The sequence below is a fragment of the Cylas formicarius genome, unplaced genomic scaffold (genome assembly GCF_029955315.1).
Source record: "Cylas formicarius isolate icCylForm1 unplaced genomic scaffold, icCylForm1.1 PGA_scaffold_12__32_contigs__length_19106922, whole genome shotgun sequence".
NCBI lineage: Eukaryota > Metazoa > Arthropoda > Insecta > Coleoptera > Brentidae > Cylas > Cylas formicarius.
The window spans coordinates 15,993,774-16,018,603 of record NW_026844225.1 but is presented as its reverse complement, the minus strand read 5'-3'; the positions used below and the strand labels follow the sequence as shown (position 1 = coordinate 16,018,603).

The 24,830-nt window shown below is 34.1% G+C and overlaps 2 protein-coding genes and 1 long non-coding RNA gene across 12 annotated transcripts in view; 1 reads left to right on the top strand and 2 right to left on the bottom strand.

Moving 5' to 3' along the window:
* Positions 1-109: 109 nt before the first annotated feature.
* On the bottom strand, positions 110-2,965 carry LOC132708748 (uncharacterized). The gene is made up of 4 exons (XR_009620016.1): positions 2,869-2,965; positions 2,694-2,776; positions 1,407-1,458; positions 110-1,053 (listed from the first exon to the last, which is right to left on the bottom strand). It is a non-coding gene; the product is annotated as an uncharacterized LOC132708748 (long non-coding RNA).
* Positions 2,966-4,111: 1,146 nt separating this feature from the next.
* Positions 4,112-5,317, bottom strand: LOC132695482 (hydroxymethylglutaryl-CoA lyase, mitochondrial). Its single transcript, XM_060659755.1, has 4 exons — positions 5,188-5,317; positions 4,997-5,136; positions 4,819-4,942; positions 4,112-4,767 (listed from the first exon to the last, which is right to left on the bottom strand). The coding sequence occupies exons 1-4, from the start codon at positions 5,248-5,250 to the stop codon at positions 4,126-4,128; spliced, it is 969 nt and encodes a 322-aa protein (XP_060515738.1). The 5' UTR covers positions 5,251-5,317; the 3' UTR covers positions 4,112-4,125.
* Positions 5,318-6,187: 870 nt separating this feature from the next.
* The window catches only part of LOC132708731 (IQ motif and SEC7 domain-containing protein 1), a 32,613-nt gene continuing 13,970 nt past the window's right edge, over positions 6,188-24,830 (top strand). For 2 of the 10 annotated variants that reach the window (XM_060681279.1, XM_060681278.1), the window contains exons 1-2: positions 14,755-15,071; positions 15,860-16,167. In XM_060681279.1, the coding sequence (XP_060537262.1) occupies positions 15,066-15,071; positions 15,860-16,167 (314 nt within the window). In that variant the 5' untranslated portion in view covers positions 14,755-15,065. Of the gene's footprint in view, positions 6,601-14,754; positions 15,124-15,721; positions 16,168-24,830 lie in introns of those variants that run through there. The other 8 variants (XM_060681270.1, XM_060681276.1, XM_060681273.1 and 5 more) reach the window with 8 other exon arrangements.

Sequence of the window (24,830 nt, the reverse complement as noted above, 5' to 3'; positions counted from 1 at the left end):
TTTATTTAATGAAAATATTGTAAATTAAGTAAGCCGTGACGTTTCAATCAATTAAATAAAACGTTGAGCTTCAGCAGCAAAGTTTTCCAATATTTCAACCTTGCGAAAATCAAAATCAAAAAAGATTTATTTATCAGATTTATAATACTTTAACAATAAAACTAATTGACCGATTGTGGAGGCCCAATATATTTTTTCAATTAAAGAAAAACATTCGTTTTCTAGTTATTTTTTATCAGCCTTGTAAAATATTCTAAATGACAAAACTATAGACGCCTAATTAAAACTGTTTAAATGTAGATAATTCTGTTTCACCTACAATATAGTTCTTGTAGCTATTCCAATTGAGTTCTAGAATTATTTTTGTGCATTTCTCAATTATTTTCTATACTATCGTACGTTGGCTGCGTCAAGTCTGAGGTCACATAAAAAAATTGGAGAACAATCCAAATAAAATATTACATATGTAATATGTAATGTAACATCTATACGTCTAGTGCGTTTTACTCTATACTTTTTTTTGAAAATTTAAATTGAGATAAAAAAAAAACGTGTTTTTGCCTTTGCCTTGCAATGTAGTAGGTTTTGTATTTGGCATTTTCTGACATCTAACCAAAAAGGAAATTCAGAATTTGGGGTTAGTTTGCAAATTATTGAACTACCAAAAAATAATTACAGGGCCTCCACCAACGGTCAACAATAACAAAAATTTAAAAATAAAGTAAATTCGCCCTAATCAGAAATGTATTACGATATCGGGGGTGCCCTCTCCTCCATTACATGAATTGTTTGTTGTTTTTAAATTTTAGGTAGGAAGATAAAGCATTACAATAACTGTTGATAATATAAAAAATTACTACTACTAATAATAATATAAAGGCTCGTAAGTGTATTAACCAAGAATTTTTTTTTCTTACATAAGAAATCATATTTCTCAAATCGTATACAAGCTACACTTTCACGCCATAGAGGCAGTACTTTTGTCTCGGTAAATTTCCAGTGTCGGAGTCGCAATTCTGCCAGATGTAAAGCCATATTCAGAATTTTTGTCGCCTGCAAAAAGTTTAAATTATACCGCATCCACCATTCGTCAACAACTTGGTTAAAATATCGGACGCAGCAGAGTCGCTGGCTATATAATCTGATAATGATGACCAAACAATTAAATTAACAATTATGAGATTCAATCATTTGAATTGAAAAATGATAATGCTAACTGCAAAGGCAGGTATATTTTTATATTTAATTTAAAATTTTTTGGTTGTGCTAATTGAAAATCTGTTTTATTCATTTGATTTGCCGAGCTTATAACCGCGGTGTCCGGATGGTAGCAGTTTTGTACAGGGTGTTTTTACATTTTTCGTTTTTTTGAAATGGAAAAAAACAATTATTTATATTATACAAACCTTATTAAAACAGAGCTATAATTAGTAGTCGATCCATTCTTTCCGGGAAGACCTGTAGAACATCAAAATAATTTTGATAAGTAACTTATAATTAACAATATTTCTCTACATATATACAGTGCGTCTCAGAATATGCGAATATATCTGGTTAAAATCTGTCTATTTGCATGAGATCTAGATCTGTGTTTTATTTTATCATATTATCGTTATGTTAAGCACTCTGGCATAATTATGCCAATAAAATTCTGCTAAATAAAACAGTAGCAATTCAAATTTTTGCAAATTGCGTAAAACGCAGGCCAAAGTTTTGTCAGTATATAATAAATATACAAATCTTAACAAATTCTATATAGCATAAAACAAAACATACTACCTTCTTATTGATTTTGTGAACACAGTAAAGAATTTTCACAAGTCAATATATATTATTCCCACGTACCTAAATAAACTTGCCTGATTTCAAATTTTTTCAAACTAACCAGCAAATAAATTTTGAATTACCATATCCATACCCACAGTGTTACGAACAGAAATATTGCTTGTGAGTTTTACAATTGAACCACCTTATATATACAATGTGTATACCTTTGCGTACCGGGCAAAGTTACTAGAGTGCAATTGTGAAAACGTGAACTCAGTGTGCAAGATAAGATGTCTGATTAGGAAACGGCGGAGACTATGGGCACCAGTTTCGAACGTCTATATCAGCTTCTATTAGAAGAGTAAATTATGGGTTTTAGGGAAATGCGACCGTCTGGATCTAAAATGGACGTGGCATTCTGGTTACAAAAAAGAGCAGTGCAGTCATAGGAATGAAAAACTCTGCTATATGCAAAATATGTTGAAATGAGCGTGAATAATACAACAGGTTAGACGATTATGATAAGAACTGGGCTCAATGGAAAACTTGGTAAAATATTGCTTTAATTCAATCTCATGGGCATAATATTAATGGTAAAATAGGGTATTAATCGACGGGCATAACTAATACATTCTTCCATCGACTTTTACCCCCTTAGCAGCAATAAAGACCAGGTATCATGTTTGTTTTATTTGTTAGGAATAAATTAAGGGGCCAAAACATATTTTCCCATAATTTATTCCCTGTATAATCACCCACATTTTCTATTACCCAATCGATCTTAACCTAAACTAACATATTTATTAAATTAAATTATTTATTGTTCCAATATTTACGAAAAACTAAATAGAAAAATATCTAATCCACTCTCAAATAGTGGCTAACCTCTGAAGTTTTTAGCATTGTTCCGCCATTGCTAAACTCACCTAAAATGGTTGCGATTTCCGTGACAAGTCACGTAACATTTGCTGAGTTGTATTCCGCCCCATTCTGCAGCAATGGACGCTCACTGTAATTGTTGACTCTTAACATTTTAAAATATATTGTGTCGAAATGGTGTTTTTAATTTTTTGCAGTTGCGTAAATGAAAAGGCTACGTACCACAAACTATAGAAAGAAAAACATAATTACCCTCAGCGTGGCGCGACTGGCCACGAACTATGCGTTCTATGTTTAAAATGACGCCACAGTATGTCTACAAAGTTTTGTTTTCTGGGAAAGTAACATTAGACAATTTACATATGTACATAGTAAGATAAACTCGGAACTTATTTGATGTGAAAATCCGTCCGCAGCTCTTTTTGTTGCAATATTTTAGTTAAATATTAAATAAATCCGTTATTTGCAAATCAGAATATGTTATGATAAATCACGAGACAACTTTGATAGGATGTAGGGTCAATCGCATAATTCTCGTACTTTAGGCACTACGTGGTCCTCTAGACCTAATAAGGAAAAAATTCTAAATTATTTATTTAAATCAAAGTTGTAAACGAGATTGAAAAACCTAGAAAACTTGGAAATGTAACGATAATATAAAATATGATAAACGGGTATTTTTAATAATTTAGAAAATTTCGGTGAATGTTTTTAGTCCGTTCTGGAAAAATTAAAAAAACTCACTAATTTAATGTAGCCGGGATTCTGTTGTTAATTTATATATATTTAATTTACCGACCCTGTAATGAATCAACATAATCAAAATAGTATATCGTACAACAAGTGTGGTTAACGGCATTTAAGTCACGAGTTTATTTGGCACGAGCGAGTCTTTAATAAACGAGTGACTTAAAAAGTTTACCAAATATATTGTATGCGATACTTTTTCATCGCCCTTTTATTTTGGGTACATTTTCTCAAAACAACATGAATACATTCACTGACATAACCGTTAGAATTGAAAAACGTCAAAATCCAAGCCGTGCGGTAAAATCTCCGAAAACATCCGATTGCTGCCAAACCCGTGCGGTAATATTCCGGAAACCTCCGAAGGGGCTCGGGTCCGTGGGACAACAAACTCACGTGGTAAAGTGACGCTTCCCGTAGGCTAGATCGATGTAAAATTAGATATTTTACAGAAGGTAGTAGAAAAATAGAACAGGGCTCCCGCAACACTTTTTCTTTGAGTATGAAATGTAGCGTATTTTCATATTGTGGCGCCCTCTAGCATTAGACCTTATGTTAAGAGACAATGCTAGTTTATCTCAGCCACGAACCAACTTTTGCAGATTGGAATTTAATAATGTGGCGAATGCATTTTTTGATTTTTATGAGTAATAAAATAAACGCAATGTTATTTTTTACTTTTTTAATTAAGTAAAACATACATTTATTAAAGAGCGGCGCATAATCAATGAATTAAAGCTGGTATAGCTTAGGATATAATGCATTATTCACTTTGGAAACAGGTAGCTTTTTGATATAGTCAGTGATGAATCGTCCTGCTTGGATAAGTTTAGTCATGTCGATTCCAGTGTCTACACCAAGACCTTCCAACATGTAAACCAAATCTTCAGTGGCAACATTCCCACTTGCTCCTTTGGCATAAGGGCAGCCCCCTAGCCCAGCAACGGACGAATCAATAGCATCTATTCCATATTGTAACCCTATAAATATGTTGACTAGAGCTTGACCATAGGTATCATGGCAGTGTAAAGCAAACTTCTTTGCTGGGGCAACAATTAGAAGTTCTTTAATCATATTCTCTATTGTTGTTTTGGTTCCAACACCAATAGTGTCTCCCAGTGATACTTCATAGCAACCATGGTTGAGTAGAGTTTCTGCTATCTTGGCAACAGCTGAAGGTTTTACAGGTCCATCATAAGGACATCCAACCACACATGAAACATAACCTCGAATTTGTAGACCATTTTCCTTTGCTTGTTTTATTACTGGTAATATTCTATTAACCCCCTCTTCTGCTGAACAGTTAGTGTTCTTCTTGGCAAAACCTTCAGACGCTGATGCAAATACTGCTATCTCTTTGGCACCAACCTTAAGCTAACTTAATTTTTAAAATAACCAATCAATATGCTTAAGCTCAATTCTTACCGCTGAAGTTAATCCAAGTAAATTCGGTACTAAAACGGGATAGGAAATGTCGTTACGTTTATTAATTTTTAGGAACACTTCTTCATTATCGCCCATCTGTGGTACCCATTTTGGGCTGACAAAACTAAAACGTTTATATTACCGTAAACAAAAGGATTTTTTTTTTGCAGAAACGCACCTTGTTGCTTCAATCGATTTCAGTCCTGTATCAGAAAGCCTGTTGATAAACTCGATTTTTATGTCGGTAGGTATATTGACTGGTTCGTTTTGTAGCCCATCCCTAGGACCCACTTCTACTATTTTGACAGTTGATTTATTCTATAAAAATTGAGCCAATATGAAAGGTCTATTTGCTAGTGTCACACTTACGCGTATTATTTTAAATTGGCCATAAATACTATTCTTTAGTAATATGTTTTTTATAATTTTCATAATGAGCCGGCTAGAGTTTAAGTCTAAAAAGTAAACATTCAAATAATCGCGTTTGGATGACCTTGCTTTTAACTAACTTGATAATTCATTCTTAATGGAAATACACGGCTGATAGGATTTCTAATTCAAAAATTAATAATTATTCATAAGATATGTTTTTAGTTATTGTCTTTAGTCATGGTTTTCCATAATATACTTAGAATTTCCAAATTTTTCTTTAATCAAAATCATGGGTTCCAAGTGTGGTGGTAATATTTGACTCAATTCTTGTTCAGAGGTTCTTTGCATAGAAAATTGGGACTAATCATAGAGTGGCCATATCCTAGAACGGTTTTAATAATCTTTAGTATGCGGAGGTTCATTGCATAGAAGGATATTTGAACTTTCACGCGTCTAACCATTTCGTTTGGTGGTTAACATTTCATATTGATTTGATATGATATTCTGTCCCCATCTATTGACAAACACAGAAGACTGCATTATTCGAATTTTTTGTATCAAATGTGCTTTACTAATCTGTCGCTTGCTTGGTGTATGCTGCTGTTTTGCTAAGTTCTCATGTGGAGGTTCTTTGAATAGGATCATATTATTTGTCCCTTCAGTCGAAGCGTTTGGGGATCAAATTTACTAGAAGGGACCATTGTTGCGATCATGTGTCTCCATCTATTAGCAGACACGAGAGACCTGGTTGATTTCTTAGACATACGCTTGCCAATATTTTTTTAAATGTACTTAGAATTTGAGTTATTTTTCTATATACAACAATACGTGAGAAGTAAGTTAGTGTATGATAATATCTTGCTGTTGGTTTTTCGGATCCAATTCATTCGTTAAAAATTGCTCGAAAGAACTTATCGATTAAGTACGCCTGCCTCCATCTATAAAAAGAAATGAGAAACCTACGGGCTGGAATGACGTCAGTCAAGTGGTGGTTTCAATAGCCAAACAATAATATGGCGCGCTTAGTTTAGGCTGTAAAGGAAGATTGCTATTAAAATGATGTAGTTCGGCAAGATAAAATTATGTTCCACTGATAAAGTGTCGTGCAATATCGTCATTTGAGTTATGTACGTTCGACGAAAAGTGTGGACAGTTCCGTAGGAAGGACCATTTTAAAGTGCTGAAAAATAACAGTGGGAGGCCTACTATTACAATGGCTGGAGCTGATATCGATATTACTGCCCTTTTGGCTCAAAGGGATGCCATTATTCGCGAACAAAACGAACAAATTATTCGGTTGAAACGGGAATTGGACGGAGTGGCGAGCGAGAGGGATCTTCTTTTATGCGAAAACAGCAATTTAAGGTTCGAATTGGAAATGGTGGAGCTAAAAAGATTGCAAGAAGAAAGGTAATAACCCTTCAACTCTATATTCTGGTATATTCTGCTTTTGGAAATATTTTAAATTCTAAGAACAGTTGTTTCATTCGGCGAGATGATCCATGGGAGGTTAGGTATCGCAACTGCTCGACCGACAACAATGCGGTGAACTTGAAAATCGAATACGTTTTCCCTTGTTCTTTTGCGATAAACAAACGAACATGTGTTTAATCGTGTGGGTCTTTTGGATAATCTGGCAACATTGTACTCCTTATATGCTATTTAATGGGGATTTAATTATTTGGAATTAGGGAAAAATTATATTAATAACGATAATGTTGAATTCTTTTTTGTAATAGGCGATGTTTAAATGTCAGATCCGTGGAGTGTAAGGTTATAGAGAGAGAGCTCTACTCATGCGTCTTCCGAAAATTGTATTTCGTTCATAAGGGTTAGCTCCCCTTAGGACATAAATTTTCTACCCTTCAAATATTACCTGTAAGTGTTCTTCCTTCGTTCAAGCAACAAAATATCTTCTTCGGCGTCTAGAATGAATCCGTATGAAATTTCATTTGGCCACATTCAAAAAGTTCATTAGAAACATTCAATTCTCGTAATTAGGAGCAATGTTTTATGTTATCGAAAATATCGCACCGATGTTTTCCTATTATTGTTAAAAAGATATGTAAATTTTGACTTTTTATTTTATCGCCCACTACCGAGCCTACGGTTGTTTGGTATTAAAAACATTGCTATCACCTTGATTTTCTCGTAAGGAATACAATATATACATACCCATATATCCAGATGTTTCCTCATAAGTCTTTTTATATGATACATAGTAGAGCTCAATTATCAAAATAGTACGCGAACACAGGTTGTCCTAATAAAAATATAACCTCAATGGGAAAATAATTTTCTGACCATTGTTTTGCTTTTGTTCACGAAAAATTTTAGGAAAAAAAACTGCCATTTTTAAAATTTTTATTTGTTAACGAATTTTATCTGTGCAAGGTGGTCATAATTGGAGTGTTTTAAAACCGGATGCCGATATCTTCACCACCAACTGAGATATAGGGCGTTTTTCAATTTTCTGCCCTTTGGAAAATTGCTCATAACTTTTTTATTTTAGCATCCTTAGGACATTTTGTTAAGGCAAACGCAGTGGTGTACTCAGATTTTTTCTACAGTTCTTCATTTTCTCATAAACGAATACAACATAGTTGGGTTTGGTTTTAAGTCGAGCGCTTTTCAATCATACAGATTTGTTGGTATCTGTGACGAAAAAAGGCGGAAATATAGGGCATTTTTTGTTTGTATATTAGCAGGCCGTGCATAATATGTTCAAAAATAATTTAATGGAACTTTTAAAAATACGAGGCCAATTTAAAATAACGTGAGAAACAACCTAAGAACCATTTAATATTTTCATTTTAACTTTAGATATTATTTTTAAAATTAGTTTTAATATTTTTGATTATTTAGAAAACAAAATACTAGTTGTTTGTTAAAATTATTGTCCAAATTCTTCATTTAAAATTTCACTTACAATCCGTGCGTTGTGAGCGTGGCAACTATTTTCCAAGAATAAAGGCAAGTCTTCCAAAAATTGGACGAATATATATATTCATCTTTCATTAAAAACAAAATAAGTTCCCATAAATCTACCTCGTAAAATTCCTACCCATACATTGAATCATCCAAGGCGACCTGACCAATTTCGGTACCGTGCAGCTAGTGCCCGTGAGGATGTACTTTTATTTTCCAATACTTTTCCAATTATATTCAATTCTCGGATTTCCTGTTCTTCATTTAAGTGGTTTTTATTTCGCCTTGGCTTTTTGAAACTTCCATAATTGGTTGAATTATTTTTTAACTTCTGAAATATTCGCTAGTGAATTCAAGTTCATTGGCTGCATCTGCGTTATGTCATACTTTTCATTTTGGTATATTTTAAATTGCTAAATGAACTAAGTGTTTGGCCACTAAAATTATATGTGACATAAAATTCAATAAAGAATAAATGTTTTGTCCTTGATTGACATTGACAGTTATATATATGCACGGCCTACTAATACATAAAGTCTATGTGATTGAAAAGCGCTCAACGTTGGCAGTTTTTTAAGGCCATAGCCAACTATGATTGCCATATAAAATTAAAAAGGTGTATTTGTTTATGAGAAAACGGAGAACTACATAAAAAATCTGAGTACTCCACTGCATTTACCATAAAAAAATGTTCTAATAATGTTTTTATCCAAATTCAACTTTTTCATAAATAAAAAAGTTATTGGTTTAAAAAGGCCCCATATGTCGATTGGTTAGTTTTTAACCATTAAACCATTTTGCTCCATCTAGTTCCGAAATAGGTTTTTTCTGTTAAAACACCCTAATTACGACCACCCTGTACATAATTTTAAAAATCATCGAAGCTTAAAAATAATGAGGGGTAAGTTTCTCCATGCACACCATCTGCCATGATAGCTCGACAAACGCGTTTATGACTCTAAACTTCCTGTCCTGGCGATGTATAATTTTATTAGGTATTAAGTAAAATTATTTACAGTGTGAACATTGGGAGTCAGTATTTAGTTATCTTTGCGGGGAGGTTCGCCATATTCTCAAAATCTCCCTATGTGATATTTATTAAAAATTATTATTAAAAATTTTAAAATTTAATGACAGGGACATTTAGCATAATTCGCTTTTGAAATACCCAATCAAATGTGAAATTTAAATATACTTTATGATTTAAAAACACACGCCTATGGCTTTTATTTCCATTTTTCATTATATATGATTTATTACATTACACGAGGCCTACTTTGAAGTATTACCCTATATCGTATTTAAAAAAAGGACTTTAGTAAAAATAAGATATAAAAATGCACTTACCACTTTTTTTCAAAAAGTGCGTAATGGTATTATTGTCAGTGTCGGTGTTGAATAAATAAACATAAATTTCAGAAATTCCACAAATTTTCAAAACGAGACATAAAAATATTATTTTTAAATGCAAAGTGTGTTTTTCGAATTCAATAAACCAACGGAGGATATAACATATCGCCAATGAAGTGCGTTTAATTTTATGATATTTATCTTTAGCACTTTTGTAGTTACCGACTGCTATTTGTCAAAATTGTGTCAAAAATGTGAAGTATTCAAAACTTTAGCAAAATTTTAGAAATATTTTATGATTTCACAAAAATTTCACGGATTTCGCAGAGCTGGTACACCAGAATGACCATGAAGCGACTCACAGGACCTTCTATGTATTTTTGATTCGACAAAAAAAAATAAAGAGGAAAATATTAAAAACTGAAAATCAAGAAAAAATAGGAATCAGAATAACAGATTTTAAGTCCCTCATTAGAAGTGATATTTTATATTTTATGTGCCCTCGATGAAATAAACGCCACGGTGCTTTTCAGGACGGAAATAGTTTCAGTTTTTAAACGAATTTTGTTATTTCGACGAGACAGTTGGTCTAACGACCTATTTTTATCACGATGGTGGATCGATTTTTCATTATAGTCGAGTTGTGTGAATTCCGAGTCGTTGAAAACAAAGAAGAGAACGTTAAAATGTTGACGATTCCACCCCATTTTCATTCAAAATATCGCACTAATTCAATAATGCCCCAAAAGCGTCTTATTGAAAAATTGTTTGGACTTTTTTTACTCGTAATGTAATCGTAATCGAAACAGTGCAAGGCTTGTTAGCTTAAATAATGAAAAATATTCTTGATTTGACGTCCTAGGTGTCTGGTATCGTTTATTTAAGGTCATTAGCACTTAGTTTGGCTTAGCGTTAACAAGATCATAATATTTCCGGAATATTCCGTGTAGTTTTCCAGTTCACTGTACGGAGTTGTTGAAATGTATTGACCTTTATTAAAACGCGGAAGTTTTATTCGAATTTTTTAAACTGTCTAATTCAAATACGACAAACCAATTCATTTTATTAATAATCCACGATAAATTAAAAATTTATCGATATACCATTAAAACATTTCCTTCAGCCATTAATTTGTACAACAAGAACACAAACTTATTTGATTGATATTTGATTGCTAATTTTCTACGCTAATCATAAATTAAGTCGGGGAAATAGATAACTATTAGAGAAAAATTTGATTCTAACGGAAAATTATTTCAAAATCAATGTGTCGAAAAATAAACAGTTTAACTGGCTGTGGTTGTTGTTATATTATTGTAGCGTTAAATAAGAAATACAAAAGCGCGCAGGCAATAGTATTGGCGCCATTTAATCACCCTGTATTTGGTACGCGGCGACGAGAATTCTTCACGTTAGGCGTCTACTCCATTTGCACCTAACATTTAACCACGGAAATGGTTGTTGCTTCATAGAAAGCAGCGTCTTCTACATTATAAAGGCCAGTTTGTTCGTAATTGCTACAAGCTTAACCTGAGGTTATGTGTTATTTCGTAAGAAGACCGATGATAACTTTGCCAATGATATATGCGGCTTAAGCCCTACCGCATATGTACTACGCATTGGTTTCTAAATAAGGGAAAGTGAACGGATATCCTGGGGGCCAAATGTACAGTTGCCGACGTAACCGCTATCAGCGACTTGGCGCTTTAATTCTGGTTTTATTAACTTGTTTTTTGATTTAATCGCCGGTCTAGCCGAATGGTAATTACGGAAGTTCATCGAAATTATGACGTTTTGTCGCCACTTAATTAAGGCGAGAGATGTGGGAAGCTTTGATTCGGGTGATGTACACTGTGTCTCATAATACGCGGTTCATCCTCAAGGCGTCCTTTACGCTTTGACGTTTCCCTTTTTTACCTAATTATTATATTGTTATTTATTTAATTTTCTCAATGATGCCTTTCAATTTTTCAGTTTTTATGTAAAAATAGACTGCGTCCTTAAAATTTACTATAAATAATGAATAAATAAATAAAAATTGTTTAATAATTGGAATGGTGACCAAATGCAAGCACTAACTTATTGACGGTACGCTGTAGTTTCTCGTAGTTTCAATAATAAAGAAGTTGGCAATGACTTCAGTTTGTCCACGCTGTATATGCACTTTTTCATAAACAATGACGTCCTTCATCCTGTATATTTGCTTGAAGTACATATGTATGTAGTATCGGCCACATTTAACGGTACGTTTTTGGTTTTTCCTGGTGTAAGTTAAAACGATACGATAATGTGTTTGCTTAAAAAAAAGGATCAACGTGACACAAGCTTTCAAATAAACGACAGCTTGCAAGAACATTTTTAATCATAAACTTATGTGCATTATTGCCGCTTTTTGTCGTTTCAATTTATTTAAGCGGAAAAAGTTTGCATTGACCTGGTTTCGGGGCGACTCGGAATATTTTTTTAGTAATGAATTTGATTTTTATGATCGCTTTCGCTTTGATCGAATCGATTGTGCTTTGCACTAATTTCACGTATTTTGGTTTGTCAAAAATTAAAAAATTAACGTACTTTTCCACTGCTTTTGGGGTCTCTGTAGCCGTCTATATTGCGATAAATTTTGTAAAAAGATGAACTTTTATCAGGTGTTTTGTTAAGTAATTTTACGATCATCATTTTGATTTTTATTATCGAACATTAAATTCATATAAATAATTTAGGTCAAGCTGTTTTAATAGTCGTTATTTTTTAATTGGCGTGTTCCCGATTTTGTAAATACATTGTTATGGAGATTGAAAAAAAAAAATTGTCCATGGACGACAATTAAAAAAAAGTACGCTGATACTGATATTTGATACTTGATACTGTTCTAAATAGTAAACATATCGCTAAACTGTAGAATGATGTCTATTAAAATATATATTTTAATTTATTTCAACATTGTCTAAAAAAACAAAAAATGTTTTTTTTTTAAAAGCGTGTTTAGTTATTTTCATCATTTCGTCACAAACAATAAAATTTGAACACATGCTTATGTCAAAATTATTTAAATATAAAAATACAAAGAATTTCCATAAGATGCGAAACTTTTCAAATACACATTACATGGTCAAGTTACAGGTTCCTTTCCATTTTATGTCGACCATTAACGGCGTAATATGGAAATAAAACTTGACCAGGGTTATAAAGCCCATTTATATTACAACTGAGAGAATTTTAATTATTAGTTGATAATTCTTTTTTAAAAATGTGCGTTATCCTTGAAAATATCAATAATTCAATAACAATAAATATCATTTACCAGGCCAACTGGCGATGAAAAAATAGCATTTGATGAAATGAACTAATAATTTTTTAGAATAACCTATTTGTTCTAAATAAGTGTTGATGGCACTTTTTAAAAGAATAATAATAATCGTATTTATTTAGCGTAAAGCTATAACAGAAAACAATCGTATTCACATTTTAAATATACGAGCCAGTAACAAAATAGGAAATTTTAAATAAGTATAAAAGTACAAAAGTACACAAAACAAAAGTCTATAACAGCAGAAACAATTATAAAAGAAAAATCAGATAAAAATTTCAGACAATACATAAGTTTTAATTAACCAATTAAAATCATTTAAATTATCACACTCTAACAAACCTTTATTTAAAATGGTATTCAACATATGTGTAGTTTTACATCCGGCAATTTTTACAATATTTTGAAGCTAAAATGTTGAAAAACCTTTAAAGGAAGGAAAAATCGGATCAGTAAATGCATTAAAAAATAAATAAATATTACAATGGAGGCTTTGCTTGTGCGCATCGACACGATCACAAATTCTGAAATTCCATTATATTTTTTGAAATATTTCGCGCACCCTGTATGATAGGCGAAACATGAAACTTTCTCTCGAAACAGTTTACGTTTCTGTTCAAATTAAATTATCCCATCTTTAACGGTTTTTCACTTATCGCCAATAATTTACCCACAAAAACGAAAGTTTTAGGAACTTTTAAATTTTTTGCCCATAAACGATATACCCTGTATATAATTCAAACAATGTTAGAAGTAAAGGTTCTAGCCCTGGATCTCCCACGTATCCTAGTATATCAATGTTTCTAATAGAGTAAATGTTTTCTGAAATGATTGATTTTTTCAAATATCTCGAACAACGTATGTGATACATGAAAACCGTAAATACAAGAATTGGAGCCCTCGATGTGACCTATACCGCTATTTAAACCGTATGGCCATATTTTTTACGAATTTTGATTTAAGGCTAAAAATTTACTAACAATTTTCAGGATATAACCGAAAAAACGCCTGAAATAAAAGTTATAGTCCTTGATCTCCCGATTATCCTGGCCCAAGAATTTTGCCAATTGGCTAAATAGTTTTCGAGAAAATGTTCTTTTTTCTGGGGACCAAAAAAACCCAAAAAAAAAGAAAATTAAAAAAAATATACTGATTTTTTTCAAATATCTCGAGCAGTGTACGTGATAGACGAAGAACGTAATACAAAAATTGCAGCTCGCGATGTGGCTTATTACAATTGGCTAATAATTTAATGGCGAAAAGAACGGTTGTCATGGTCGTTTAGATTTTTGTCCATAATTGAAAAACCCTGTATACAATCGAAAAAATGTCTGAAATAAAAGTCATAGCCCTCGATCTCCCGCATTTTCTGGTTCTAAAATTTTTCTGATCGGTTGAATAGTTTTTGAGAAAATCATGTTTTTCTGGAAGCTAAAATATTCAAAGAAAAATTTTCACATTTTTTTAAAAAAATATTTGGTAATGCTTGATTACGCTCAAATTCTACTGTTTAGATGTGGGTATGGACTTTTACTTCCTCTCCAAATTTAAAATCCATAGCTACATATTTGGGTCACTTATGAAGTTTTTGAATATAGTACGGAATATCCCGATCACGCTGTAACTGTCCATACAGGCTAAATAGCTATGTAAAAAAAAACTGGCAACCGAATCACAGCCTTCTTGTTATGGTCAATTATCATTACAAAGGGAGACCAATTTTCGGTTTTTTGCAAATTACCGACGCACCCTGTACATTTTTAAAAAATCATCAAGAATAAAGGAAAAAGAAAATAAAGAAAAGCCGAGCTATAAGTTCGCTCTTCTAAACGCTGATGGGACCGCCCTGTATGTTGTGATTTGCGGCGGGTTTAATTGTCTACCTTCTTTGCAAATTACACCGTGCGCGTCATCCTCTCCTACGCGTCGCCGTCGTCGTCGACCGCCGTGTCCACCAGGTCCGTGGTACGGACTTCGTCGACGGCTTAAAGTTCCAGTTATCGGCCAGCTTCACCGTGAATGCGTGCTTGCTCCTAGTGCAAATAGAAACCGACTTGTGATGTAATTCAAGGCCTGAAACCCGCGAAGAGCGGCCACTTAATTCTCAGTCGAACGGCTGACATTTTGTATTGGTGTTTAGTGGTGTCGGATTTGCACTTGTTGAGCCTGAACGGGAACTGGGGGGAATAAAAAAATGGGAAATACGGGAACAAGCGAGCGCGGTTCTCTGTCGCAGTTGTCGGTGAAGTGTTTTTAGAAACGGACCACGGAAATCGTTTCTCGCCTTTTCATGCGGGTGCGTTTTCGGTCTTACAGTCGTTACTTTTTAATTAGGGGGCGTTCGTACGGTAGTTAACATTTGATTTTATTGCCGCACGAGTGGTTCTATATCCGCGCGACCTTCTAGATATTTGATAATTATTGTTGGTGAAGGGGCCACTTTGAAGGCACCTTAGGAAATGTTTTTTTTTTTCAGCCGCTCGGAATGTCGGTACGTAGAAACTCCGCTAAATGAAAAATTCTATTTGAATTTAAAAAAAAACAAAAACTTCTTTGTTTTTCGACGACGTAGTGTCAACGAAATTGTAATTTTTGTTTAGATTTACATGTTTGTGATTTTATAATATAAACATAAACTGTTACCTCTCCACCAATTTTTTTTTATTACAAAATATTCAACCGGATATATATTTTTATCCTCGATTTAGCGGATCGTTTTTGAGGCAGTAAAAAAAATGGAAAGCTAACGTTTGCGGAATGTATAAATAGCTAAAAATATTTCCTAAGCTTTCGGAGTGGAATAGAATCCGAGCGAATATTAAAATGGGTTGCATACTGAACAATCACTTTCATCTGGTTTGCATGTCCGTCTATTTTCTTCGGTTTTAATTGTGGTGATATTTGAATGCTTTCTAAACCATGATAATTATAATGCTTTTGTCATAGTTTATTTTATAAATTGGAGCAATTACATTCACCGCGTTGCGGTTGCAAAATGAGAATAACATTAGAGCTGACCGTACTGTTTTTTAAAAAATCATTAACTCGGCTGTAAACCAAAGCGCACCTTAAACCTAAGTGTAGCATACGCGGAGTTCAAATATGAGGGGTCATCTGTCGTCTTCACCGACCTCGGCACCCGGGGGTGCGTATTATCGTTATCTTCCAAACGGGGGTAGTCGACACAACAGCCCTGCGAGAGGCGGACATACGGTGACTACGGTGAACGACTTGTGCGATCGTACTATTGTCAGGGTCCGACGATCCGGAATGCAGCAGGAGCGAATCAGGGTTGTTTGTACCACCAGAAGACAACACGTTAGCAGATTAGTCACTGTATCGGACGTCTGTCACAATTTGCCGCCCCTCAGGAAGCACGTCACTGTTATAAGGTTAGATTATATTAAATTTCCGCGTATTTTTCGTCGTTATTCAACGAACGATTCAAAAGAGGAAGATGACTTACTGGGTAGAAAATTGTGGGAATATGGTTTCAGTTTAACATCTATTGTTATACAATTTTGGTGAAACAATAAATATTCACAATGGCGGCTGAAGTCACCCGTGAAGTCGTGCGATTATACCTACAGCGGGAGTAAAAATTTTGGTAACAGTTTTCAAAACGTGACTGAGAAATTATTCTTTAAGTTTTCCTTAGGTTGCCAAAATGTTCACACACGAGCTGATTGATTAAACGGAGACATTTTCGATCAAATATATTTGTAGCTATTTCTTAATTCAAATAAATGAAATGGATGATTACGGAATTAGTCAATATTTGAGTCGATCAATTTGATAAACCGATCTCAAAAATCGATAGTAAATACGTATTTAAGGTCGCTGGGGTACCAGTTTCGTTTTGATGCGCATGCTATCGCAATATCCTATTAAGTAAATTGTTATTGATGGCAGCGATAAGCAATTAAGTCAAATGTTTTTCCAGTTGGTGACGAAATTATACTTGCCATATAATAAATTGTTATTATTTGGTCGATGCGTTTGGCTATATTAATAGAACGTTAAATTCATGGCAGTCCTTTTTGTGTAAGCCAATCCATAAATTTTTTATCGCTTTTTTACGACTTCGAGAAACTTCCACAACTATTACCGTGTTTTTGAGGAAACGGAGATTGTAGCGGAAAATGCTAAACTCAAGTTTTGCATGATTTTTACATCTACTTTATATGTCCAAAGTTTTGAAGATTAGACGTTATGTCAATGCTCTGGACACTTTCAGTAGAACTTTCCATACTTATTAAATGCTTCATAAAATAAAATCGCATATTTGAACATCGACAGTACAAATCTATTAATTATAACCTCAACAATAAATAAGGTCCCCGGGGGGTATTAAAGCCCACCATAAACAAAAACGTTATTTAAATTAAACGATCAAACTGGTATTTTTATTTAAAACAGTTCTCTTGTAATAACACAGAAAAATAAAATGTAACAAGATATGAAACAGTTTTTCTTAAAAAAAAAACTTAAACGTAAACCCGTTATTGGGCATTATTTCCAACTAATAAGGCCCCCGGTAGTGGAAAATAAGCAAATAAATTATTCATTGCACTCCAGGCATGCTTCCGGATCATCTTCAGTGAGCCCCATACAATCATCACGCATCCAAGAATTACAGTTTGCCTCATCTGCTACTCTATTTTCACCGCAGATAACGAAAGACCAGTCCTCCTCACTGGTGACAAGGAATCTTTTTTAATTTGCCTGGAAGCTTTGGACTGTAAATTTCCTGTTGAACGACAGCTTAGGTTGGCTGGACTTTCGTTGAGACAAGGAAGGATGTCGCTTCATAAATTCTTTCTACCAGTCACGTCCAGCAATTTTTTTCTCACTGTTGAAACGGCTAAAAATGCCTTAGTTTTCAACATAATTGAATATACTTCCTCGTAGTGCCTTTGGTGTCCAGGGAAATCAATCTCTCGTGCTTTATTCAAGGTAGACCTTGCCCCCAGAATTCTTTTAACAGCTCCAGTTCCCAAATGACTTCTAAGGGTGCGACGTGGTATATATACCACATGTTGTTTCCACATAACGCTGGGATTTTCCTTGACGAAGAAGCAGCAGTGCTTCGTCCATTATATCCTTCTTACAATTGCCCATGTTTCTGTAAAGAAAAATTAAAAAATGTATAAGGTTATAAGGCTCATTAAATTCAAGTGGTGGGTAATAAGGCCCAACTGATAGCTGTCTGGGCCTTATTACCCACATTGCAACGAAATCATGTTGGGAATATACTCTTGAATATTGGCTTCGGAACTGTATGAATGTGTAAATAAAACCTTACTTTTCTTAGAATTCTCGATCTGACCTTTTTTTTTCGAAAAAACGCCACCGTTCAACCATAAATTTTTATAATTGCGACCGGATAATGCACACCGAATGCTATATATACCGAACTTAATCGAGTATGCCGGTTTGCGTAGTTAATTTGGCTAATAGAAGTCATAGATGGCGCCATGATACTTATAAATCCTTTTTTATTGTTAAAAAAATGCACGGGCCTTATTACCTGCGCGGGCCTTCTTAGCCACAAATTTAAACTGCCTTTTGTCGAGAATTTAGGTATGGAATTAAAATACACATGCAACATCAAATATTTTATTTAATGTATTTTAGTAGGTTTTTACTTCACAATGATTAAGGAACCAGCAGTATTATTGGTATATATAGTATATATATTAGTATATATAGCTATAATATTTACAAAGTACAAAGTTCGACTGTACCAAAGCTAAAATGTATTAATTAAAAGGAAAAACACCGACGTTTATTGAATAAATGTTTACAGTCGTAACTACGTTTTATTCTCCGAAGACGGTTTTCTAAATTCATTTACCCATGGAGTGGTGTTAATAACGTATGCCAGAGGCGTTGAAGAATGTTGTCCGTTTTCAGTTTCTTGAGGGGGTTGGGGCTAAATAAATATACGACGCGGATTAACCACATCGCATTATAACAGTGTAGGCCTTTTAATGTGTGCCTTCATAAATCATACCATACTTTAAAATGATTCATTGCCATCAATTTTGTCTTTTCTAATGAAAGTTGTTTAAAACTTTAAAACCATTTTTGTATTTTTCATGTCCCGTCAAAATGTCTTATGCTGTATAGCTGCTGGTATAAAACTATTCAATCAAGCTAAGGTACGTTAGCACCTTGATTGTTGACATAATTCCACTAAACGGTTCATGTTGACCCAATGGATAACATGAGAACGTTTTATAGTTTGACATTTGTGTCGGTGACTCATTGGTTTTAGCAGTGGCGTGCTAATTGTGCAGCCGTCGGTTAATTTTAACGAACTAAGGCTTTAATGGTACGTTTTTCGAGGAGATGTTCACTGCGTAACAGCAATAGGTAGGCGTCTTATTGGTGCAAAGCGGTAGTTGATCGCAAATTAGGAAGTCGCGGGTTCTGGTTCTGGATTTATAACATGCTGACGTCACAACGTATAATCGGTATACCGTTTTAATGGTAATTGCGAGTCGACTCACGTGGCACCAAGCGCAAAATTATTCCGATCAACATCCAGTCAGTTAATAGTCTTTAAACCTACATACATAACAATAGCGGAAAACACTACGCATGTTGTTTCATAAATGACGCTTTATGCGCTTTTGTTGTTAATTTTCCGTTTGCCTGTTTCCGATTTATGAAATTATTTCCGCAATTCGACACCCGAGTCGCCACCGGTTTCAACTTTGCCGCTCTTTATTCGATATCGAATGTTTACTTATCTAAATGAATTTTTTTTGAGAACGCGACTAGTACTGTTTTGAAAATCTTTATTTTTGTTATAAATACAAAGAAAAAGTACTATTTAATTAAAAAAATAAAATATAATTTATAAATAAGATATATAATAGCAATTTGAATAGAAAAGTATTTACTCTACGATTAAACTTACCTTGGAAAAAAGGACGTTCAATTTCGATGTCTTAAATTTATTATTTTATTTAATTATTTCATTACATTATTGCTCTTGTTCTGTAGGTAAAGGTTACGCCACTGCGTTAACGTATTTTCACGTTCTGACTTTTCTAGGCAAATATTTGATCATGTTAATGTGTTATAAAAAAAAAATCAAACAATTCAAGAAATTCGGGCAGTTCCGGTCGGATAAATAAGATGTCAGCACTTTGTTTTGTCGATGTTTTGCAACATTTACGATGTTATGGTTGTTCGTCGTGTTAATTTAATGGACTTTATGGGTTGCAGGGTCGATGAAACAACCCATGCCCACCCGTTTTTTTACCATATGTTTGCATAATTCCAAATGCGCTGTCTAAGAATCAGCTTCAGACCAAAACAGTTCATGGAGTAGTCAATATTTTTTGCTTTTGGCTTCAATATGTCCGCGATTACGAGATTTGGTGTAAGACATATATGAATGTCTCTCTTCAATTAATAGACGAAACGATGTGATACATTGAGGCAAATCTAGACGCAAGATATTTTGTGGAAGAACGTAGATAGAGAGATTTTAAAATTAATTAATTTTCCTTGGTACAAAAGCTTAAGCTTTGATTGAAGTTTGAAGTTTTTCAACTAAGTAGTTCTCATAAATTGGTTAAGGCTTTCGCGGCCCGTTGATAAGCTATTATCTTCATTCGGGAGGAACTCTTGGACCCGGGAAGCTACAAACCCATGTTAAAGGATCCGACGCAAGTTAGACTACGTCTTACCAACCGGCTCATCAAGTCATCATCACTGTCAGAAGAAATCAAGAAGCGCATTGTGAAAACGGAGACTGTTCCACCAAGGCTCTATGGACTACCTAAGATACACAAAGTAGATGTCCCGTTAAGACCAATAGTTAGCGCACCCGGATCACCAACGTATTACTTGGCTAAACACTTGGCATCGCTGCTTCAACCACACGTAGGACACGGCACCAGTTACATCAAGGACTCCACCGACTTCGTGCGCAAGATTCAAGACATCAATATTGAACAAAACGACATCCTTGTGAGCTTCGACGTTGTCTCACTGTTTACCAAAGTACCTCTGAAGAGTTGCTTGGACCTGGTGAACAGGATATTTCCGTTCGATATTTGCAAACTTTTTGAAGTCTGTCTGACCGGTAGCTATTTCGTGTGGAAGGGAAACTTCTACAGACAGGTGGACGGAGTGGCAATGGGAAGCCCACTAAGCCCGGTTATAGCACGACGGCGTTTAAACCCGAATGAAGATAATAGCTTAAGTAGTTCTCTTTTGTCATAAGAAATAAAGGATTCAAGATTGTTTGTAACCAGAGTTTTATGCCCAGTTATCCTACTAAATGGGCTATTTCTTCAAACTTTACTGCTTATAACTGTTAGTCCACATATTTAATACACTTTAAACATATTTTAAAAATGTAATGTATTGGCGTTTTTAAAAAAATATACATAAAATAAATTATTTTTTTCTACTCCCTTCTAATTATACACCGATCTAGCATGCTTAAGGTGTCATTTTACCAAATCAGTTTCGTTTCCCACGGATCCGAGCCACTTCGGACAGTTCCAGGATGTTACCGCACAGCTTGAAGTTGTTGTTTTGCAAAAATATACCAAAAAAACTGACAGTCGTAGAAAAAGTACAGTACACAACAAGTTTCTCACTCGTGACTCAAATTCCGTTTACCACACTTGCATTATATACTATTAAAACATTTTTTTTTATGTTGGGAAGAGCTTGAAAAAAACAGCAATAGAATGATAAAAATATTTATTTACTCATGAAAATAAACAATAAATATATTTTGTTATTGTAATTGCCAACGTTCTAAAGCTATCTCATTCCTTCCTCGTTTTCTAGCGAATATTTTCATCATCAATCATTTTCATTTAGAGGTTTGGTTCCTTTTTCAAGCCTATCATTCTGTTTCCTGTATTTAGGAGTCAATTTGTTTATTTTATTACGATTGAGCTGAGTGGAGAGCGGAACTTTATTAATTTTCTGTTTTGAACAATAAATCAATTTAATTCTCTTTAGCCTAAAAATAGGGCTGGACGCAGATTTAAAGAAAAATCAAAAATCAAAAAAAAATTGTCAAGTGAAGTAAATGCTTAATGTGTAAAATTCAAAATGCCACGTCATATTTTCAACCTATTTTGACGTTTAGATGAATTTAATTGGAACACCAACACAATCATTTTGTATATATAAAAAAAAACACTCATTGTAGTTGACGTTACTAATTCTGAAACGAATTCGAGGAAGTCCACGTGTTCAAACTTTTGTATGCGCGTTTGCACATCAAATTAGCCCAAAGCAACGATTTTCTTTTTTACGTTATTAAGTATGATTGCACGATAGCCTTATAATTCGACTCACATGTCCGCGCATTTAATATATTCCGACTGCGTATATCTACAAGTTTGTTATAATTGCCTTCTTTGGTTTGGCGTTTGCCAATTTTGTTTATGACCGATTCCATTTTTTCCATTCGTGGACGTTTCCCATATCCACACGTGGCCCCATTCGTGGCGGATAAGTACTTTCTATTTTTGTTTCATTAAACTCGCGTATTCTATGGAATTTCATTGCTGCGACCTGCCGCGTATTTTATATAAACAATTAAGGTTTGCATAACGAGAACCTGTTCCGCCGTTGGTATTGTTGGCCCGCGATTGTGACGTGTGAACTTATCTTTACATCTTCAGGGCGCCGGATAATGCGGAAGCGGACTAGCAGTTTTAATTTATTTCATTGTATTTTAAAAGTCGCGTCCTTTTGCGCTTAAATTCGGCGAACCGTACTTTGGACTGCTGCAATTGTCCATAAAATATCGGCCACTATACAGGGTGATTCGTAATAATTCAACATTAAAATTCCTGCTACACAATTATTTCGAGTTTGGGTTTTTGCACCGTTAAACTTCCATATTAACAAAGGAGTATAATATAATTTATTGCAGTTTCTTCTAAAGAATAGATGCGTTCAACATTTAAAAACAAATTGCCGTGCTCAAAAGAACCATTTTGTTATGCTCTGTTTCATAATGCGAGAGAGTGATAAGTCATTATTGAACTGTAAAACTTAGTGATCTTAGCCGTATTCCATAGGCGTAGTATTATACTTATGATAATTGTCCCGCGAGTAGCAGGTAGATGAATAAGTGTGAATATAAATGGAGTTGGACAGTGAACAATATACCGAATTGTGAACGAGGATAAATGCGGCCCCATCAGATCGCCAAAGAGAAGTACAGGAAAAAAAAACTGTAATGAATGAGTTTGAAAAGACTACAATCAGAAGAATAATACAAGAAATACCTATAATACTACTATAGTTCATCTGACTACTCGGAACATGATGACTAAATGAATGAATGAACAATAGTGACTATAATTTATCTATTTTCAAAATATGATTACTAAGTTTTTAGTTACTTGATCTTAGAATAATGAATGTAGGATTGTTTATCGTTAGGCTAAGGTTCTGAGGAAATAAACACAGTCCGGCGTTCTCGCAAATCAAATAAGACTATATTTTCACTTATTTACACAGCGCACAACAACTTCTTTTACACTTTGCATGGACAACAACAATTCATTCATCTACCCGTCTTTCGCCTTACAATTCGTCTACTCCCCTTTCGTCTTACAGTTCGTATAACTCGTCTTTCGTCTTATTAAAGAAAAATAGTAAGGAGCACGGCTTTCCGCGTTACCCACGTCTTTACGTCTTTTTAGTTTGATCGTCTAATATATAATGCCCGTGGCCAAATTTCGTGAACTGCTTTTCAACCTTTCGTCGGAACGCATCAAAAGTAGACCCGAACCCTCAGGTAACACCGCAAAGCGGCTTCCTTTTGCGGTCGGCTCACGTCAGTTAAAAGAAATAATCTAAACATGAATATTTCAGTGTTTCTCCCATCTCTATAATTATTATATTTATTTATTATTATTGGTGTTATTATTATAATATTTATTATTCTAATAAATTAACTGTATTAACGCTGCCGTCCCATTACTTTCAGTCACCAACCTCGTCTTTCTATTGTATGCAAATTAGTGTGACCCTAATTCACGAACCATTCGAGGTGTGTCTTAAAAACAGAAAAACGAAATTTATCGAAAAACTCTCATTGCAATTTATCCGAACCGTACGATATAAGCTATTAAATGATCCCTTTTTTTAAATTAACATTTTATTCCTCTTTTCGCATTAAGAACTGAACTATAGCAATCTAAATAAACGAGCAACTTTAGTAACGCCCTGTATATTCCGAGTCCCCTTGAAAAAAATCGATGGGAGTTATTTTACATTTGCGGGGTGCTTTCAAAAGCTTATTCCGTGGCAAAAGCGCGATATCTCGTTGGGGTTTTTGCCTACTTTGTCACGTTTTGCGTTGCAGCCCCGTGTTCTTCGCTACCCTTTTCCGCATCGTCGCATATAACGCTTTGATTGTAAATATGGAACGTGCCGGAGTATAGAGGTGTTCGAAACGGGCGATAACTGTAGCGAAATAACTGCGAACCAGTCCGAATAGAAGAGCGCACCTTTTGGCATCGCCATATTTAAAAAAATAAATACCAAAAAACGCAAACACCGAATTTGTTAAACAGGACAAGAAGAGTCACTCTAAGCTGAAAATGTGGCGTTTTGGCTTGAATTGAATTGAGGTGGCTTTTACTTGATGAAAATCCATTTATCAAAATAAATAAGAACCAAAAGTTCAGATTTTCACGAAATTATATATTATGACATGACAATTGTTTCGAACACCGTGTCTTTATCAAATGTCAATAATTCTCATGTCAAAATATATAATTTCGTGAAAATTGGAACTTTTAGTTCTTATTTATTTTGACTTTTAGCTTGACCTCTTGATGCTTGACTCCCTTCCTTAGCACGCAATGGCAAGATGCATGTGTAAAAAAAATAGTAAAGTATATTATATATTATATTATTATATATTATATTTCTGTTTCTGTATTTTAGAAAGCTTCTACATGGAAAGTAAAATATAAAATTAATATTATTTAACACACTCATACTTATTTTTGTTGTCTTTTTGCTGTGTAAACTTTTTTTAATTATT